At 43.1% G+C, this 16703-nt stretch overlaps 1 protein-coding gene across 4 annotated transcripts in view; it reads left to right on the plus strand.

Moving 5' to 3' along the window:
* Positions 1–16703, plus strand: part of LOC138958806 (uncharacterized) — a 46705-nt gene that overhangs the window by 12778 nt on the left and 17224 nt on the right. For all 4 annotated transcript variants that reach the window (XM_070330099.1, XM_070330098.1, XM_070330100.1 and 1 more), the window contains 7 exons: positions 1381–1463; positions 2774–2891; positions 3755–3784; positions 6451–6558; positions 8723–8825; positions 9588–9762; positions 11480–13018. In XM_070330099.1, coding sequence (XP_070186200.1) covers positions 1381–1463; positions 2774–2891; positions 3755–3784; positions 6451–6558; positions 8723–8825; positions 9588–9762; positions 11480–13018 — 2156 coding nt within the window. The remainder of the gene's footprint in view (positions 1–1380; positions 1464–2773; positions 2892–3754; positions 3785–6450; positions 6559–8722; positions 8826–9587; positions 9763–11479; positions 13019–16703) is intronic.

Here is a 16703-nt window from a genome sequence, read left to right on the forward strand (position 1 = left end):
ATCGCGACGAGCTCTTTGTGACGCTAAAAAACTAATCTGTATATGGTTTTTGCAGATATGGAGAGAAGGAAGGAAAATGGCTGATTTGTTGTTTTAAAAGTTCGTTTGTGCAGGCCCACGTGCTCGATGAAATATGTAAAGGTGACATGTTTAAAGGTGGAGTGTGAAGGGTAGCGTGACATGTTTAGTGCACCGATGCTTTTTGTGGCAGTCTGCTGTCTACTTGCTACGTAACCTGCCTACTTGCTACGTAACCTGTCTACTTGCTACGTAACCTGTCTTGCGGGTATGCTGTAACATGGTGTTCTGGTGTACTGGTGGTTGCTGTCGCTGTCGTCGTCCCACCAACTACACGTCTGCTATATTTTCTGGTAGACTACAGGGAGGATCTTCAGCAACTGAGTGAGGCGCCTGATATCTCCACTATTCCCTGCTTCGTTCAACGCCAACCGGCACTTCATTCAACTCGTCGCGATATAACCTTCGTGGTTGAAAACGACGTTAAACACCAAATAAAGAAAGAAAGAAAGACTTCATTCAACGGAGCAGTTGTGGAGATAGACTATTCACGGGTCGCCCACTCAGTGGCATAAAGCTAAGTGCACCTTGTCATAGCGCCCTTATACCGCCTTGTCATCTTGTGTATTTATGATTACATTCGAGTAGTGACAACGTGGGGTGTGTGACACCTGTATTAACAAGCACTTTTACAGACAGCTATATTTTCTATCTATACACGGGATCAGCGTGTTATTATCATTTTCTAAACTTTAACTGGCATTTTTGTCAGTGACCTATATTTTACGTTTTGAACGTAAAACATCTTTTGGAGTGAAGTCTCGAGGGAGGTGGCGAGTTGGTACATAAACGGGCGTCTGAAACTTATACTTTTGTTGACTCTATCTATTTGTATGACTGCGAGAGTGGATCGTGGTGTGGTTAGTTAGTTAGTAGTAACTAACCGTTCATAACCACCTTATGTGATATATTGAAACGTGACAACCCCCAAATCCCCAAGGCAGTGACACCTACACATTACGTACTTAAAAACATTACTTTACCCTCGTTTTCAAGGTTACACAAAAAGGCAAAACCATAGCTCAAATGGCTTGCGGCGCTTTTGAAAACTGGCCAAGACCGCCTGTATGATTATAGATTACAATCATTCTGAAGATCTTGTAGAGTCCGGAGTTCTGTACATCGGCGCAAAACGCTATTTGAGAGTGGTGACCATCCATGATCCAAGCCCGCGTGTAAATGTTTGACATCTACTTGGTATTGTAAAGTACTGAATAAACTCCGTGACTATTCAAACATTTTATGTTGGCTTCTTTTCTTATGTCACTGACGTCTATGATGTGTTGTCCAACTACTGTGCAGGAGAGGGAGTTTGCCATGCTTCTGGCGCAGTACACTACACTGTGGCAAATGTACACCAAGCTCAGAATAGAAATATTGGACACGTAAGTAGCGAAGATGTCACTGCAGACGGACGATTGATTGATGGATGGAATGGTTGTTTAATTGTCTTAAAGTTACTGTCCTTGACATATCAAGGTGTACGGAGCTACCAGGGCTTTCAGTCGTATCCCAGGCATCTATCGAGTTAAAGTTATAGCAAGTTTCATGGACCTTGCGACGAGTCAAAAACCATAATTTGTTTACGAATTAATTTGTATCATTGTCCGGGCGGGAAAGCGGGAGCCTCGATCAGGCTCACATATCAGGTCCTGCACGTGAACTAATTATGTTAAAAGCCTACATGGAAGTCTATTAGTCTCGGCGAGAGGGAGAATTCTTTGGTACTTTACATCAAGACATTGTCTTTGATTAAGTAAAAACATTGAAAAAGATTCTGTGTTGGTCCATGTTAGCATACCGCACACAGCTCCAGCGGTATTTTGGTACATGATCAAGGGAAATGTTAATTATATTTTGGCGGGAGATACGATTTCTGTTTAATAATAATAATAATAATAATGGAAATTTATAGAGCGCTTAACTAAAAGCTCCAAGCGCTTTACAATGACATTATTATACACACGTACAAAACCAAAATACAATCATTAAAGACACAAAAAGAACAGGAGTATAAAAGCAAATTCATCGTTTAAATCCATGCAGTCACAAACAAACACACTGACACGCGTGCGCACGCACATACGCGTGCGCATACACACACACATGCTATCACCACACACTTGCACAGATACACAGACACACAGATACACATTCAAACACACACACACACACGCACACTCACACACACACACACGCATACAGACAGTACAGGCACACACACATACATACAAACACACACACACATACACTCACACATGAATACTAATATACATACACAAATCTGCATACATGGCGTACACACGAAAATCGCAAATATAATCTGCCTGCCAGTCTCTTCCTCTCTCTCTCTTTATCTCTCTCTCTCTCTCCCTCTCTCTCTCTCTCTCTCTCTCTCTCTCTCTCCTCTCTCTCTCTCTCTCTCTCTCTCTCTCTCTCTCTCTCTCTCTCTCTCTCTCTCTCTCTCTCTCTCTCTCTCTCTCTCTATGTGTGTGTGTGTGTGCGCGCGCGCGTGTGTGTGTGTGTTTGCATACACGCGCACTGTATTGACTTTGTTCATTTAAATCTCTGTCCATCCCTTACCTGACCTGATCTTAATATCTACTGAATTGTTCGATATTGTTTGATATTGCAAAGCGAATTGTTATATGCGCATCGAATACATTTCTCTGCATGCAATCCTTTTTCTTTTCAGACGAAAGGCAAAGAAGCCTGACGCAAACATCACTGCCATCACGGAAGACACCGAGGGGGAAAAGGGGGAAGAGGAGGAACAAGTATCTATGGCACCAGAAGTGATTTCGTATGAAAACGTTAGTCTGCATTTTAGTTGTTGTTGTTGTTGTTGTTTTTCTTGTTCTTGTTCTTGTTCTTGTTGGTGGTTGTGTTGGTGGGGGTGTTGATGGTGGTTGATATGGTGGTGACGGTTGTTGTTGTTGTTGTTCTTGGTGGTGGTTGTGGTGGTGGTGGCGGTTGTTGTTGCTGTTGTTATTGTTGCTGTTGTTGTTGTTAATGTCGGCACCATAATGGAAGACATCCAGGGGAAGGAAGAGAAAATGAAAGAGTCCATGAAGAAACCTATGTTAGATAGATACGGTAAGCCCATTTATTTGAATGTAATCTTAAATTGGATGTGAACTAGTGTTGAGAAATTTTAAGATTTTGTAATTGTAACATTATTTTGACATTAAGAAAAAAAGCAAGGGGACGTGATCATATTGAGATCCAGCAGCAATGTTTAACACACTATTCATTATTGTCCATTTGTGAAATGTAAGGCGTCGTGCCAGTCTTATTTTTTTGATGCCACAGATCAATGTTCTAGTTTCATGTATATATTCAAACACACAGACACCAAATTTGTCAGATAATCTTATTCTTATATTGATTAAAAGGGCACGCTTTTGTGTCTTCCCAAACTTAACAAAAAAAACTAGAAAAACTATGGCGCCACAAGTGGTTGCGATAGCGCACGCAAATCCGCAATGTTGTTGGTGATGGTTGTGTGTGGTTGTTGTTGTCGTTGAAAGCGCATGAGAGAGATAACACTGTTTTGTAATCTGTGAATTACCCAAGGAAGGTATGAGCAACAACAAATTCAGAACTGACCCTACCCATTGGTTAGGTTTACAATCAAGGTTCATTCATTCGTATCTATTTCTTTTTTTTTAAACAGCCTTCACCCAAGAAAGGGAAAATTGAGCAGGTAAGAACAGTTGTATACTTTGTCTTTTGACTATCGTTTCGGAAAGGCTATGGCACCCATTTAAGACCGGATTTTCTCAGATTTGTCGAGGTCTTGTTGGGGGTGTGTAGGGAGGGATGGTGGGTGGGGGGGGGGGGGGGATTGTGATTGTATACTGTTACATTATCCTGAATTCCTTGAATACCTCTGTGCTTACTCTGCATTCACCTTTAAGTTTTGTTTCTACCGCATGACACTAATGCTTCTTTTTCTTCCTTCTGTCTTCCGTACTTTTCTGCTTCGATCTTCATTATCATTTTGCCAGGCTTCCGCTTCCCCTTACTTATATCTAACATGGTTTTCTTTTTGTGGTACCGGCTTCTTGTGCTTCACGCTTTCTTTCCCGTAAGTTCTTCCTCGTGCTCTTCCTCCCTCATCGTTCCTTCTTTTTCCCCTGTCATTCCTTTTTAGCCTACCATTCTTTTTTTGCATCCATATATATATAGTACTACGCCCTTACGTAATTCAAAGGTACCTTTCTGTTTATGTGAACGACCAAGTCAACGCTAACACAACAAAAGGGATGTTTAGTCACCCAAAACGATGAAAGACAACAACAACAATTGTCACTGTTGGGTTTGTTTGTTTGGGTTCTTTTTTTTTTTTGGGGGGGGGGGGGGGGGGGCGGCTATTTGACAATGGATATGTGCTGTCTTTGTCTTGGTGAGTAAACGTCCCTTTTGTTCTTGAATATTGTTTGTCTCTTTACTCACCAACGGTTTTTTGTTTTTGTTTTTTTCGTCCAAGTCAACCGCAAGAGATAGATCTGTATAGAGTTAAACAGGGCTTACGAGCACCTTTCCCCTTGGACACATACCAAAAATCAACAGCTTCTTGTGCAGAGTGATATTTTTCTCCTGAATTAATTTTTTTGTGTAATTTGATTTAGGTTTCACTTATTAAATAAAATGCCATTTCGTACAACAAGAAAGGATCCAATGCAGTCTGTTGATTTTTGGTGCGTATCGAAGCCGACGGATGTTGTTATTCCATGTCAAATCCTGCAAAGATCTGTGGTGGTGAAGATTGTACGAGGAGGAGACGGGCGCAGTGGCCTAGTGAATAAGACACCGGCCTCCTAATCGGAAGGTCGAGAGTTCAAATCCTGGCCGCGGCCGCCAGGTGGGATTAGGGTGGAGATTTGTTTGATCTCCCAGGCCAACTTATGTGCAGACCTGCTAGTCTTACCCCCCCCCCCCCCCCCTTTCGTCTGTACACGCAAGCACAAGACCAAGTGCGCACGGAAAATTTCCTATTATCCATATCAGAGTTCGGTGGGTTATAGAAACACGAAAATACCCAGCATGCTTCCCCTGGAATCGGCGTATGGCTGCCTGAATGGCGGGGTAAAAACGGCCATACACGTAAAAATCTACTCGTGCAAAAACATTAGTGAACAAAGAAAAACAAGTCGCGTAAGGCGAAATTACTACATTTAGTCAAGCTGTCGAACCGTCACGGGATGAAACTGAACGCACTGTATTTTTTCACCAAGACAGTACAGCTTCGTCAATCCCCGCGTGAAGGAAATCGCTCACCTCCCACGTGCAAAACGTAGTGATATTGACACGCCAGATTAGCGCGGTAGCGTATTGTGCTAAGCAGGAAAGCGCGCTTTTCTGTATTCTTGTTAACTTTCTGAGCTTGTTTTGAATCCAACCTATCATATCTATATGTTTTTGGAATCAGAAAATGATAAAGAATAAGATGAAATCATTTTTGGATCGATTTCTTAAATTTTAATCGTAAGATTAATTAATCTATTTTTGTTAATTGTGATCACATTTTAAGAGTAAACATGACATATGTATATATTTTTAGATTGGATTGGATTGGATTGGATAAGATTTACAGTCCAGTGAGGTTTCCCTCATGGAAATTCGGGCTGCTTTCTCCCCGGGGAAAGCGAGCTGCCATACATACGGCGCTACCCATATTTTTTTTTTTTCCTGCATGCGTGTATTCATGTTTCCTGAGACTTCAGAATGTGATGAAGAATACGATGCAATCAATTTTAAATCTGTTTGCGAAAAATCGATTTTAATGACAACTTTAATGAGCAAACTCATTAATTAATTTTTAAGCCTTCAAGCTGAAATGCAATACCAAAGTCCGGGCTTCGTCGAAGATTACTTGACCAAAATTTCAACCAATTTGGTTGAAAAATGAGAACGTGACAGTGCCGCCTCAACTTTCACGAAAAGCCGGATATAACGTCATCAAAGACATTTATCAAAAAAATTAAAAACAGGTCTGGAGATACCATACTCAGGATCTCTCATGTCAAGTTTCATGAAGATCGGTCCTGTAGTTTTCTCTGAATCGCTCTACACACACACACACACACACACACACATACACACACATACACCACACCCTCGTCTCGATTCCCCCCTCTACGTTAAATCATCTAGTCAAAACTTGACTAAATGTTAAAAGAAGTACGAGAAGGAATGTACCTTCTCCCTCCTCAAAGCGTTTTGGCATGTGAACAAGGGGGGGGGGGGGAGAGGGGGGGGGGGGCGGGGGAGATATTCTTATCCAATGGAAAAGCCTGGACGGATCTGAGATGGTGAGCCGTACTGTGTGCCTTTACATTAAGCCTTCTTTTTTTTTCGACCGCGAAGAAAGCAGAGGAGCTGCAGAAGAGTGACTTACCCAAAGACTGGCAGAACGACATGCGTGCGAATAAAGAACTCTTTGATGAAGGGAAGATGTCGCAACGAGATTACCAGGTATGGTCTCTGTCTCTGTCTCCTGTGTGTCTGGTTAGCTGTGTGCTTGTCTGTCTGCCAATGTTTTGTCTGTTTGGCTAGCTTAATGCCTGTCTGTTTGCCCATGTTCTGTCTGTCTGGCTAGCTGTAAGCATCTCTGTCTCATGTCTGTCTGGTTAGCTGTGTGCCTGTCTGTCTGCCCATGTTTTGTCTGTCTAATTGATGAAGGGGTGATTTCACAACGAGAGTAACAGGTATGATCTCTGTCTCTGTCTTCTATCCGTCTGGCTAGCAATGTGCCTGTCTGTCTGCCCATGTTCTGTCTGTCTAATTGATGAAGGGGTGATTTCACAACGACAATATCAGGTAATATTGCTATTTCATATGTTACGTAGATTTCCATTGGTCAATTGGGCAGAACTGAGCTCATTACAAAAGTGATATCGACGACATTTCCGTCGATATCAATTTTGATATCAACGACCTCTTTATTGCTTCCCCACTTCAAAAAAAAGACACCTACATTTAAAAACAAAAGAATATATATGAAAATGCAATTATGCCAGAATTTAGTTGAGCAAATGACTAATTACTTTTTGAAAGAAAAGACATTAATTTTGGAAATACTGGAAAGTACAAGAAAAGAGTGAACAAAAAGAAATAATAATCAGAGGGAGGGATATGGAACAGCCAAAACTGAGACAAATACTTTGGTAATTTCTTTACAGTGAATACAAAGTGTCCAGAGAAATAGCAATATATCTAACATTGACGGACTGTGTGATGATATCTTCTGCTATTGGTCTGTTTCGACAGTGATATCAAAATCTCGACCTCCGGTCTCGATTTTGATATTACTGTCTCAACAGACCATAGCAGAAAATATCATCACACAGTCCGTCAATATTGGGTATGATCTATGTCTCATGTCTGTCTGGTTAGCTGTGTGTCTCTGTCCATGTTCTGTCTGTCCCTCTTCTTCTTCTTCAGCGTTCCAGACCAATTGATGAGGGGATGATTTCACAACGACAATACCAGGCATAATCTCTGTCTTCTGTCTGTCTGGTTAGCTGTGTGCCTGTTTGTGTGTCCATGTTCTGTTTGACTATCAGGAATGGTATCTGTCTTTGTCCTCTGTCTGTCTGGCTGGCCGACTTTCTTAGTGTCCGACAATACGACTTGCGTGAGTATAAACACTCCTTGATGAAGGGATGATTTCACAACTAGAATACCAGGTATGGTATCTGTCTATGTCTTCTATCTGTCCGTGCCTGTTTCTCTGCATTTCAATCAATCAATATGAGGCTTATATCGCGCGTATTCCGTGGGTACAGTTCTAAGCGCAGGGATTTTTTTTATGCAATTTATATCGCGCACATATTCAAGGCGCAGGGATTTATTTATGCCGTGTGAGATGGAATTTTGCTTTACACAATACATCACGCATTCACATCGGCCAGCAGATCGCAGCCATTTCGGCGCATATCCTACTTTTCACGGCCTATTATTCCAAGTCACACGGGTATTTTGGTGGATATTTTTATCTATGCCTATACAATTTAGCCAGGAAAGACCCTTTTGTCAATCGTGGGATCTTTAACGTGCACACCCCAATGTAGTGTACACGAAGGGACCTCGGTTTTTCGTCTCATCCGAAGGACTTGCACTTGAACCCACCACCTAGGTTAGGAAAGGGGGAAGAAAATTTCAAACGCCCTGACCCAGGGTCTAGTGTCCCTCATTCTCTCCGTTTGTGTCTGTCTGGTTGGCTGTGTTGTGTCTGTCTGGTTGGCTGTGTTGTGTCTGTCTGGTTGGCTGTGTTGTGTCTGTCTGGTTGGCTGTGTTGTGTCTGTCTGGTTGGCTGTGTTGTGTCTGTCTGGTTGGCTGTGTTGTGTCTGTCTGGTTGGCTGTGTTGTGTCTGTCTGGTTGGCTGTGTTGTGTCTGTCTGCCCGTGTTCTGTTTCCTTACCCGCCTATCTTCCTTTCTCTGGCTGGCTGACTGTGCATCTGTCAGAAAATAGAATTACAAAACGATGTTTACCCCTGACTTAATGTAACAGATTATTCTATGAAGAATCCATTGTTTTGAAAAAGGTTGTTTGTTGGTTGGTTGGTTGGTTGGTTGGGTCGTTGGTTGGTTTATGTGTGTCTGTACTGAACGTGTGTGATTTTTGGTTTGTTTGCAGGACCAAGTATTCAACTATTTACATATGGCAGCCCTTTTACAGCAGAAGATCAAGATGCTCAGCAATTCATATGTCGAATTACGACTGAAACACGCCCTGGCCAGTACGCATTGGATTTGGTGATGCTGTGGTTGTGTTTAGAGCAGTTTTCTGAGCGGAAGTGGTGGTATCTGCTTCAAAACTGTCGTCTGGTTTTGTTACAAGAGTTAATTCCAGTTAAACGCATAGAGAAGTAGAACAAGGCTTTCGATCTTTCTCTCTCAGTCAGTCTCTCTCTCTCTCTCTCTCTCTCTCTCTCTCTCTCTCTCTCTCTCTCTCTCTCTCTCTCTTTCTCTGTGTGTCTCTCAGTCTCTCTCTCTCTCTCTCTCTCTCTCTCTCTCTCTCTCTCTCTCTCTCTCTGTCTCTCTCTCTCTGTCTCTCTATCTCTCTCTCTCTCTCTGTCTCTCTCTCTCTGTCTGTGTCTCTCTCTCTGTCTCTGTCTCTCTCTCTTTCTCTCTCTCTCTCTCTCTGTCTCTCTCTCTCTCTCTGTCTCTCTCTCTCTCTCTCTCTGTGTCTCTCTCTCTCTCTGTCTCTCTCTCTCTCTCTCTCTCTCTCTCTCTCTCTCTCTCTCTCTCTCTCTCTCTCTCTCTCTCTCTCTCTCTCTATCTCTATCTATCTATCTCTGTGTGTGTGTGTGTGTGTGTGTGTGTGTGTGTGTGTGTGTGTGTGTGTGTGTGTGTGTGTTTTTGTGTGTGTGTGTGTGCGTGCTTATGTGTGTTTGTGTGTGTGTGACTCGGCGTGTGTATCTGTCTGTCGATCTGTCTGTGTCTGTTTGTCTGTGGCTGTGTTTCAATTGAAATCTCTCTTTTCTTCCACCCCCGCACAGTAAAAGTCGAAGGCATTCTACATGAGGTTGGATTGAAGAAAAAGGAGCTGGCCCAGCACATGAAGAATGCCAGCATCAAAGACTACGACTCTGTCTTCGCTGGCCTCAACAATGTGGAGAAGGCAATCAGGATTCAGCAGGAGCAGACTATTTTCCACCTTGCCATCAAAGAATCGTGAGTGAGTTGAGAGGGATAATACCTGAACAAAAGGGCCCTCACTTCGCTTCCAAAGTTATTCTTTGGGATTCCGCATTTAAACAAAAAGAGAACAGAACAGTAACCAGGTTTTAGGATTCTAGTAATCATACCGCGCAGCAGGACTGGCTTAAATTTGCCAAAGGAAACGTCTGAAAATCTAAATTAAATATTGTAAAACAGACAATAGAAGAACACTTTTTCAGGTTTTGATTGGGTTACTTTCACTGAGCTACTTCCCTCGTCTGTCTACGGGAAGCGGTTGCTATGAAACTGCGTCACAGACAGTAGGCCGTCTTGCAGGGTTTCATTTACCAGTGCGCCCTGCGCCAATTGCGCATTAGTTCTTAAAATGTCCCAGTGCGTCAAAGGGCGCATTGAGATTACGTACCACTGCGCCACCAAATGTACTTTTTACATCGGATTACACACACACACACACACACACACACACTGACACATACACACACTCCCACACACACACTCCCACACACACACACACACACACACACACACACACACACACACACACACACACACACAGATAACACAATATAGCGGCTAATTCTCAGATGGCACCATATTGCACCATTTTGCATCTTGGGACAAAACGCGTGCAGGCCTCTCAGGCGCTTCTTGCCTTCGACTATGTCCCATCGGAATTTGGTTGAGGGGGACAAATGTCCCATTGCCCTTTTCTCCCAGGCTAAACCCTGCGTCTTGCCACCAGGAGGTGCTTTTGGGCTACACTGTGGAGAATCGGTGCCCTGAAGCGCATTCACTCATTTTGGTTTACTTCAGTAATTGCCATACTTTGCGTTTTCGAAAAAATCGTGCCGTGTACGTCTAGATTATGGTACAGTGGGTTCTGCAGATTCGTCAAATGCTCCAGAAACTCCCCACAAACGGCCATACCAATATAATCCCTTTAATTGCACATATAGTTCATTTTTGTTCCCAGGCTCGACAGGCGCAGAGGAATAGTGGATAAGACATCGGCCTCCTAATCGGAAAGTCGTGAGTTCAAATCCCGGTCGCGGCCGCCTGGTGGGTTAAGGGTGGAGATTTTTCCGATCTCCCAGGTCAACTTATGTGCAGATCTGCTAGTGCCTTATCCCCCTTCGTGTGTACACGCAAGCACAAGACCAAGTGTGCACGGAAAAGATCCTGTAATCCATATCAGAGTTCGGTGGGTTATAGAAACACAAAAATACACAGCATGCTTCCCCTGAGTTTCAGCCCATGAACGAAGAAGAAGAAGAAAAGTTTCCAGGCTCAGAGACGAATAGGTCCTATGTGCCTGGATTGACAATATTTGAAGGTCCAAATGTGCTGGCTACAAAAACAACAGAAGATCTGGCTCCTGCCTGTCAAAACTTTCCAACCATCATTTCAGGCATGTTTTATAAATAACGTGTCGTAAATCATATCACTTGCATTTCATTTACAGTTCAGCAAATTCAGGCTCCCTGGCTGGCTGACTGGCTGGCTGACTGGCTGGCTGACTGGCTGGCTGACTGGCTGGCTGACTGGCTGACTTGCTGGCTCGCTCTCTCTCTTTCTCTCTCTCCTGTCTGTCTGTCTGTCTGTCTGTCTCTCTCTCTCTCTCTCTCTCTCCCCCCCCCCTACCCCCCGCACGCTCTCTGTCCAGATGTGTACCAATATCTGAAGCGCTTCAATATTTATTCCATTCAAGACACGTGAAGAAGAGGATGAAGATGCAGCAATCCATGGCGAGTGGTTGCATGGAGAGAATACAGGAGGAAGGCGAAGAAGAGGAAGAGGAAGATTACTGCGAAGAGGGCGAGTCAATGTCGAGTGTGGAGGAAGAGGAGGAGAGCGAGGAAGAGCTAAGCAGCAGCATTTCAGTCACCGTCAATTCCGCCGTTCCTTCAGAGTTCTTACATGAAGGGCAAAGCTCCCAAGATAAATTTTTTCGTTCTCTCGTACGCAAGACATCTGACCTCAGCCCTACTGCAGTGGACCTGACCGATCAGCCCACCTCTTTCCCATTCTCTCCAAAAAAGATTTCTTGCGATGTCCACGCACTTGCCTCACTCGGGGAACTTGCTGGCGGCCTTGACTCCGATTCGGACGACGAGAAGGACGCTAAGCTGCAACTTCGCGACCTTGACCTGCCCAAACCAGGGAAGTCTCTGCTATACCCAAAACGACAGAGGGTGCGCACTCCGGTCGTGATTATAACTGCTTCAATGGATCATATACTTCTCAGACCAGACGGAGCAAAGAACAAGAGCACCGAGCGGGGAAAAAAACGAACGCGGAGAACGTCACTATTGCCATTCCTTTCGGGTGCCGGTACAGTACCTGGTGCTACAATCAGCAAAACGCAAGGCGTGCGCGTCCTCGGTGTCGACTCCGTTGTGACTGCCGTTCCGGCAGAGCAGAACGTGGAGATTTGCATGCATACCAAGCTGCGTCGACCGCCTTCAAAACGCTCAGAACGATCACCCTCGCCTTCTGTGATGGAACCCTGTCATAAACTCTGCCCTCCCATCATCAAGAGCCCTGTGCAAATTCGCAGCCTGGAGCTGATCGAGGGCAACACGTATCTACTCTCACACAGAGACTCTGAAAACGCTCCCATGCTCTCTTTCGAACGCTCGCCCGTACCCAGCCGTAGACACTCGGCTGAAAAGTCTGATTCTTTGACACTAGTTCCTCTCGAAGGCCGCACGGTTTCCTCTTCCAGTCCCGTGTTTCTTGGATCCCATGAAAACATGAAGCCCTGTCTCCCGCCTATACATCAACAGGAAGAAGAGGCCAACGTTCGAAGCTCGAGCGCCTCCCCGAGAATAAAGTCACCCAGAAAGCGCAAAGTCTTGCACATCCGTCAGTTCCTGGATGGACACGACACTCCCACCCCACCTTCGCCGGAACGCAAGAAAGCGAATTCCATCACGCCCAGTGGGATGTGGCCCTTGAGAGGCGTGGACCTGAAGGAATACCTGCATACCTTGCCCAGCCCGAGAGACCCGTCTCCCGTGGACAGGGAACTGAGGCCTCACATCCACCTCAAGCTGGAGACCCTGCACCGCCTCCGTGAAGAAAAACTGATGATGCACACCCCCTCGCCACTGTCCAGCCCGCGCTCGCCCAGAGTATCCGTGGACAACGTGATGGAGTGGGTTGCGAAGCACCCTCAGACTCTCACGGTGAAGGCCCCGCTCTGCCGTCCGAAGAGCTTGACGAAGGAGCGTGTCAGGCAGACCAGGTAATACAATAAAATACAATACATACAATACAATACAATAATACTTTATTATCTCAAACGAGAAATTACGAGATGTAAGAGGAAACGGGACCCATGTGTTATACGTTAACGTAGAGTGGCACCCCTTTGTGACCGCAACAATTCTGGGAAAATCATGTCTAAAAGCTCTCCTTATAACTTTGAGCATGAAGATGACTTCGAGAAGTCAACGAAAAATTCAGTGCCAAAGGTACTTGCATGTGCAGCAAGCTTCGTGAAGTATACTTCGCGAAGTCGACTTCGCCCAATTAGTATCTGGCTTTAAGATTGAGTCTTAAAATGGAGGTAAGTCTGCAGAGGTTATGAAGAGAAAATCTTGCAAACTAAAGTCTTAAAATGGGTAGAGGAATGCTGCAAAGGAAGAGGGGATCTACTTTATTGACGCCTAACGGCGGAATTCCTGCGATTTGACAAGCGTTCAACTTCTGACGGGCAATGTGGCAAGGTGAGGTCTAAACCAAGGTCAAGTGACGATAACCCTTTTGTTGTTTTCATGCCCGACATGCAGGCAAGGGACTCTGATAGTGCATTCAGTCGGAGGGTTAGCGTTGTTGGGAGGAAAGGGGAGCTCGTGATTATAGATACTACACGAAGGGAAAATAATAATAACAAGAAATTCCTACGAGGTAGGAAAAACACCCCCGTCAAAGGGAAATAACCTTCTCAGTTGGTGGCAGTGACTGAGTGAGAATGGTTATTTCCCTTTGACCAAACAAAACAAACAAAAGTGTAACTAAACAGACATTTTGAAGTGTCAGCTTTACTGAATTGCTTTATGTTTTGTCCAAGTATAGACCTGTAGAAGCGATACTGGACGATTTTTCCAACGTTTACTGTGTTTTCTGATTTACTACGATTTTTTAAAAGTGCTGAACCCATTTCAGATTTACCTGCTTATCTGTTCTTGATTTGATACTTCCAAAGAACAAGTGGTACTTTGAGTTCCGGTTTTATGTTTTAACCAATCAGAATTTGGTTCATAAATAAAATCGTCTGCTGCCTGTCCCAGCAGAGTCGGCAACAAGCACTGCTTGCCACATGTGTGATGTTACCAACAGAAATAGCCATAAATTGGGCAAGGTAGCAATGTAAATGAATTGGATCTAACTAATGTGCTTGTACTGCATCTCTGGCCTTTGAATTCACTCCAAATGTACTGGCTCAGCGTGAGAGGCAACATCCTGTCGAAGTCGTAAGCACGAGGCTGACTGGGAGATTATTATTCGAAGAGCATGCTGAAACAGATTGTAAGTACAATATTTTACATGTTCTCGACATTTCTGTTGATCTTTCCTTAACTTTAATTGTTTCCTTGATTTAAAACCCTAGGGCTTGTATTTTCATTTGTGATACTAAGCACGTATCTTTACCACAGTATCTGATCACTTCACACTTGAATTTTGGAATGATGAAGTGGAATTATTTCTGGATCTAATTTATTCCTTGTTCCCCCCCTCTCGATTCCTTTTTTCGCCACATATGTATTGTCGTGTAAGGGGGTAGATGCGTGTACTGGCTGATTTTTTTATTTTTTTTACTTCGGTCAGATACAGATGATTGAAAAAAAACTTGTCAAGGATTTCAGAATTTAATAGATCTGTTCGAAGTTTTTACGGGATGGGTCCTGTTACAATATAGACTGAATGTGCGCAAGATGAACTTTTGATTAAACATACACACACAAATGAATCTCTTGATTTTGTTATACGGCGAATGTCCAGTTCCCACCACCACGTCTGTGGTATGTTTTTATACTGTTTGATTGAATAGACTGACGTGCATTCTCTCGCAAATGTGCGCGCGTGTGTGTTTGTCTGTGCCTCAGACTTATTAATCAAAGATGATGTTGCACATTGCAGATCTATGCGACAGGAGCAAGTGGACAAGACAGCTACATTTGTCTGAGCGAAGATCCAACGGTAAGCTCTTTTAGCCGAAGACAGCGAGCCTGGGTGCATGCATGCAAGCTTCTATCATGTTCGTGTGAGTGCTGCAGGGCTATTAGACGCCTTTTCATTATTCTTGATTTGGAGATCCATGCAGGGTATTAGGAAGTGCAGAATATACACGTTTGAACAAATACGATGTGTGTTTGCTCTGAAAAAAAGAAAAAACGCAACAAACAAACATTGTATTTGTTTAAAGTATCACAAATATTTATTACCTGTATCTGCATGTTTTGATAATGATGAAGGGTAAATTACTTTGACGTGTGCTTTTTTTTTTAACCACACTGATAACGAATGATAGAAACACAGACACACTTAATAACATATCCACAAAAATTGTAACAATAAATGTAAGCTGAACAATGCCTGCAACACATTTCAGGCCTCAGAAGTAAGTAATTATGAGATTCAGACAGAGAGAGAAAGCCCAACACGAAACCAGTTGTGACATTTTTTATTTCATTATGTGATATTAAAAACACGACAACAACGTATTTCCTGTACTTAGTTTCGTGCAATTATGGATTGCAAAGTATGTCTAATTGAGTGGCATAAAGAGGCACAGTTGCATGAAAAACCAACTCGGATCTTGACTAGGATCAGGATTTTACATGGACACAACCTAGAATTTAACATCCTGGGGGGAGGGGGGTACTGCGCCTTTCACATCAAGATGTAAAGATCTATTTTAAATAATACTTATTAGAAGGGAACAAAATCAAACAAACTACAACAATCGTTCTGAGGGGAGAGAATTACCTCTTCCGAAGAAATTACCTCCCTTGCTTTTCTTGTCGTGACTTGTGTAGAGTAAAGTGAATAGAAAGTGAATCAGTCAGTAACAAAAAAAACCACAACATTTCTTAAGATCAATGAGGAGTGTTGAAGTATTTGTCAATGTTAATCTTGTATGCATAACAAACAATATATTACGGATTGATAATTAAAGAAAATCGTCTCTTCTACAGGGTTGACCCCCCTAAAAAGGACACCCACAACCATACAAATTACTTCTGCATCTGTTGAACCAATTATTTTATATATGGTATTCATTATCTTCAGTTTATGTTCTGCCTTTCCAGTAAGTGGCAATTTTGTAAATTGAATGATCTGACGTTTTGTGCAATTTTAATTTTTTTCTCCAAATTCGGGGGTCGACTAAACAGAACGAGTTTTGACATTGAGCGGTAGCCATTTTTACCTAATTTAAACCCTTCAGGCTTTTACCTTTTTGATTATTTTGAATGTCTGAGTATGTAAAAACATCCCCTTCAACCCCCAGGCTATCGATGACCTGAAGAAAGCATGCAGTTACAGCTAGGTTCAGGGCAATCCTCAGACACGAAAGCGTTGGTGTCATTGGTGATGCAAAAGTTAGATAATTTAACCTAAAAATTTGCCACTTTGTGAACTGCACATGCATAAAATCAAGTTTAAGTATGCTGAATATGAAGTTATCCAGTCAATTGGTGTAGAAGTTATAGCATTTCTGTCAGTTAACAGTATTTAAAATCTCTAAAGTAAAATCTGACATATTCGAAAGTTTTGCATAAACACCCAGACAATTTTTACGATATTCTCCTAAGCTTCTCCACTTCTCAGCCCTGTCTTGGAAATGAATTCGAATAAGGCAGTCAAAATAACTTAGTTTGGAGCACCCATCAATCAGAATAAGCATTAACTTTTGACACAAAGTA

The sequence above is a fragment of the Littorina saxatilis genome, linkage group LG2 (assembly GCF_037325665.1).
Source record: "Littorina saxatilis isolate snail1 linkage group LG2, US_GU_Lsax_2.0, whole genome shotgun sequence".
NCBI lineage: Eukaryota > Metazoa > Mollusca > Gastropoda > Littorinimorpha > Littorinidae > Littorina > Littorina saxatilis.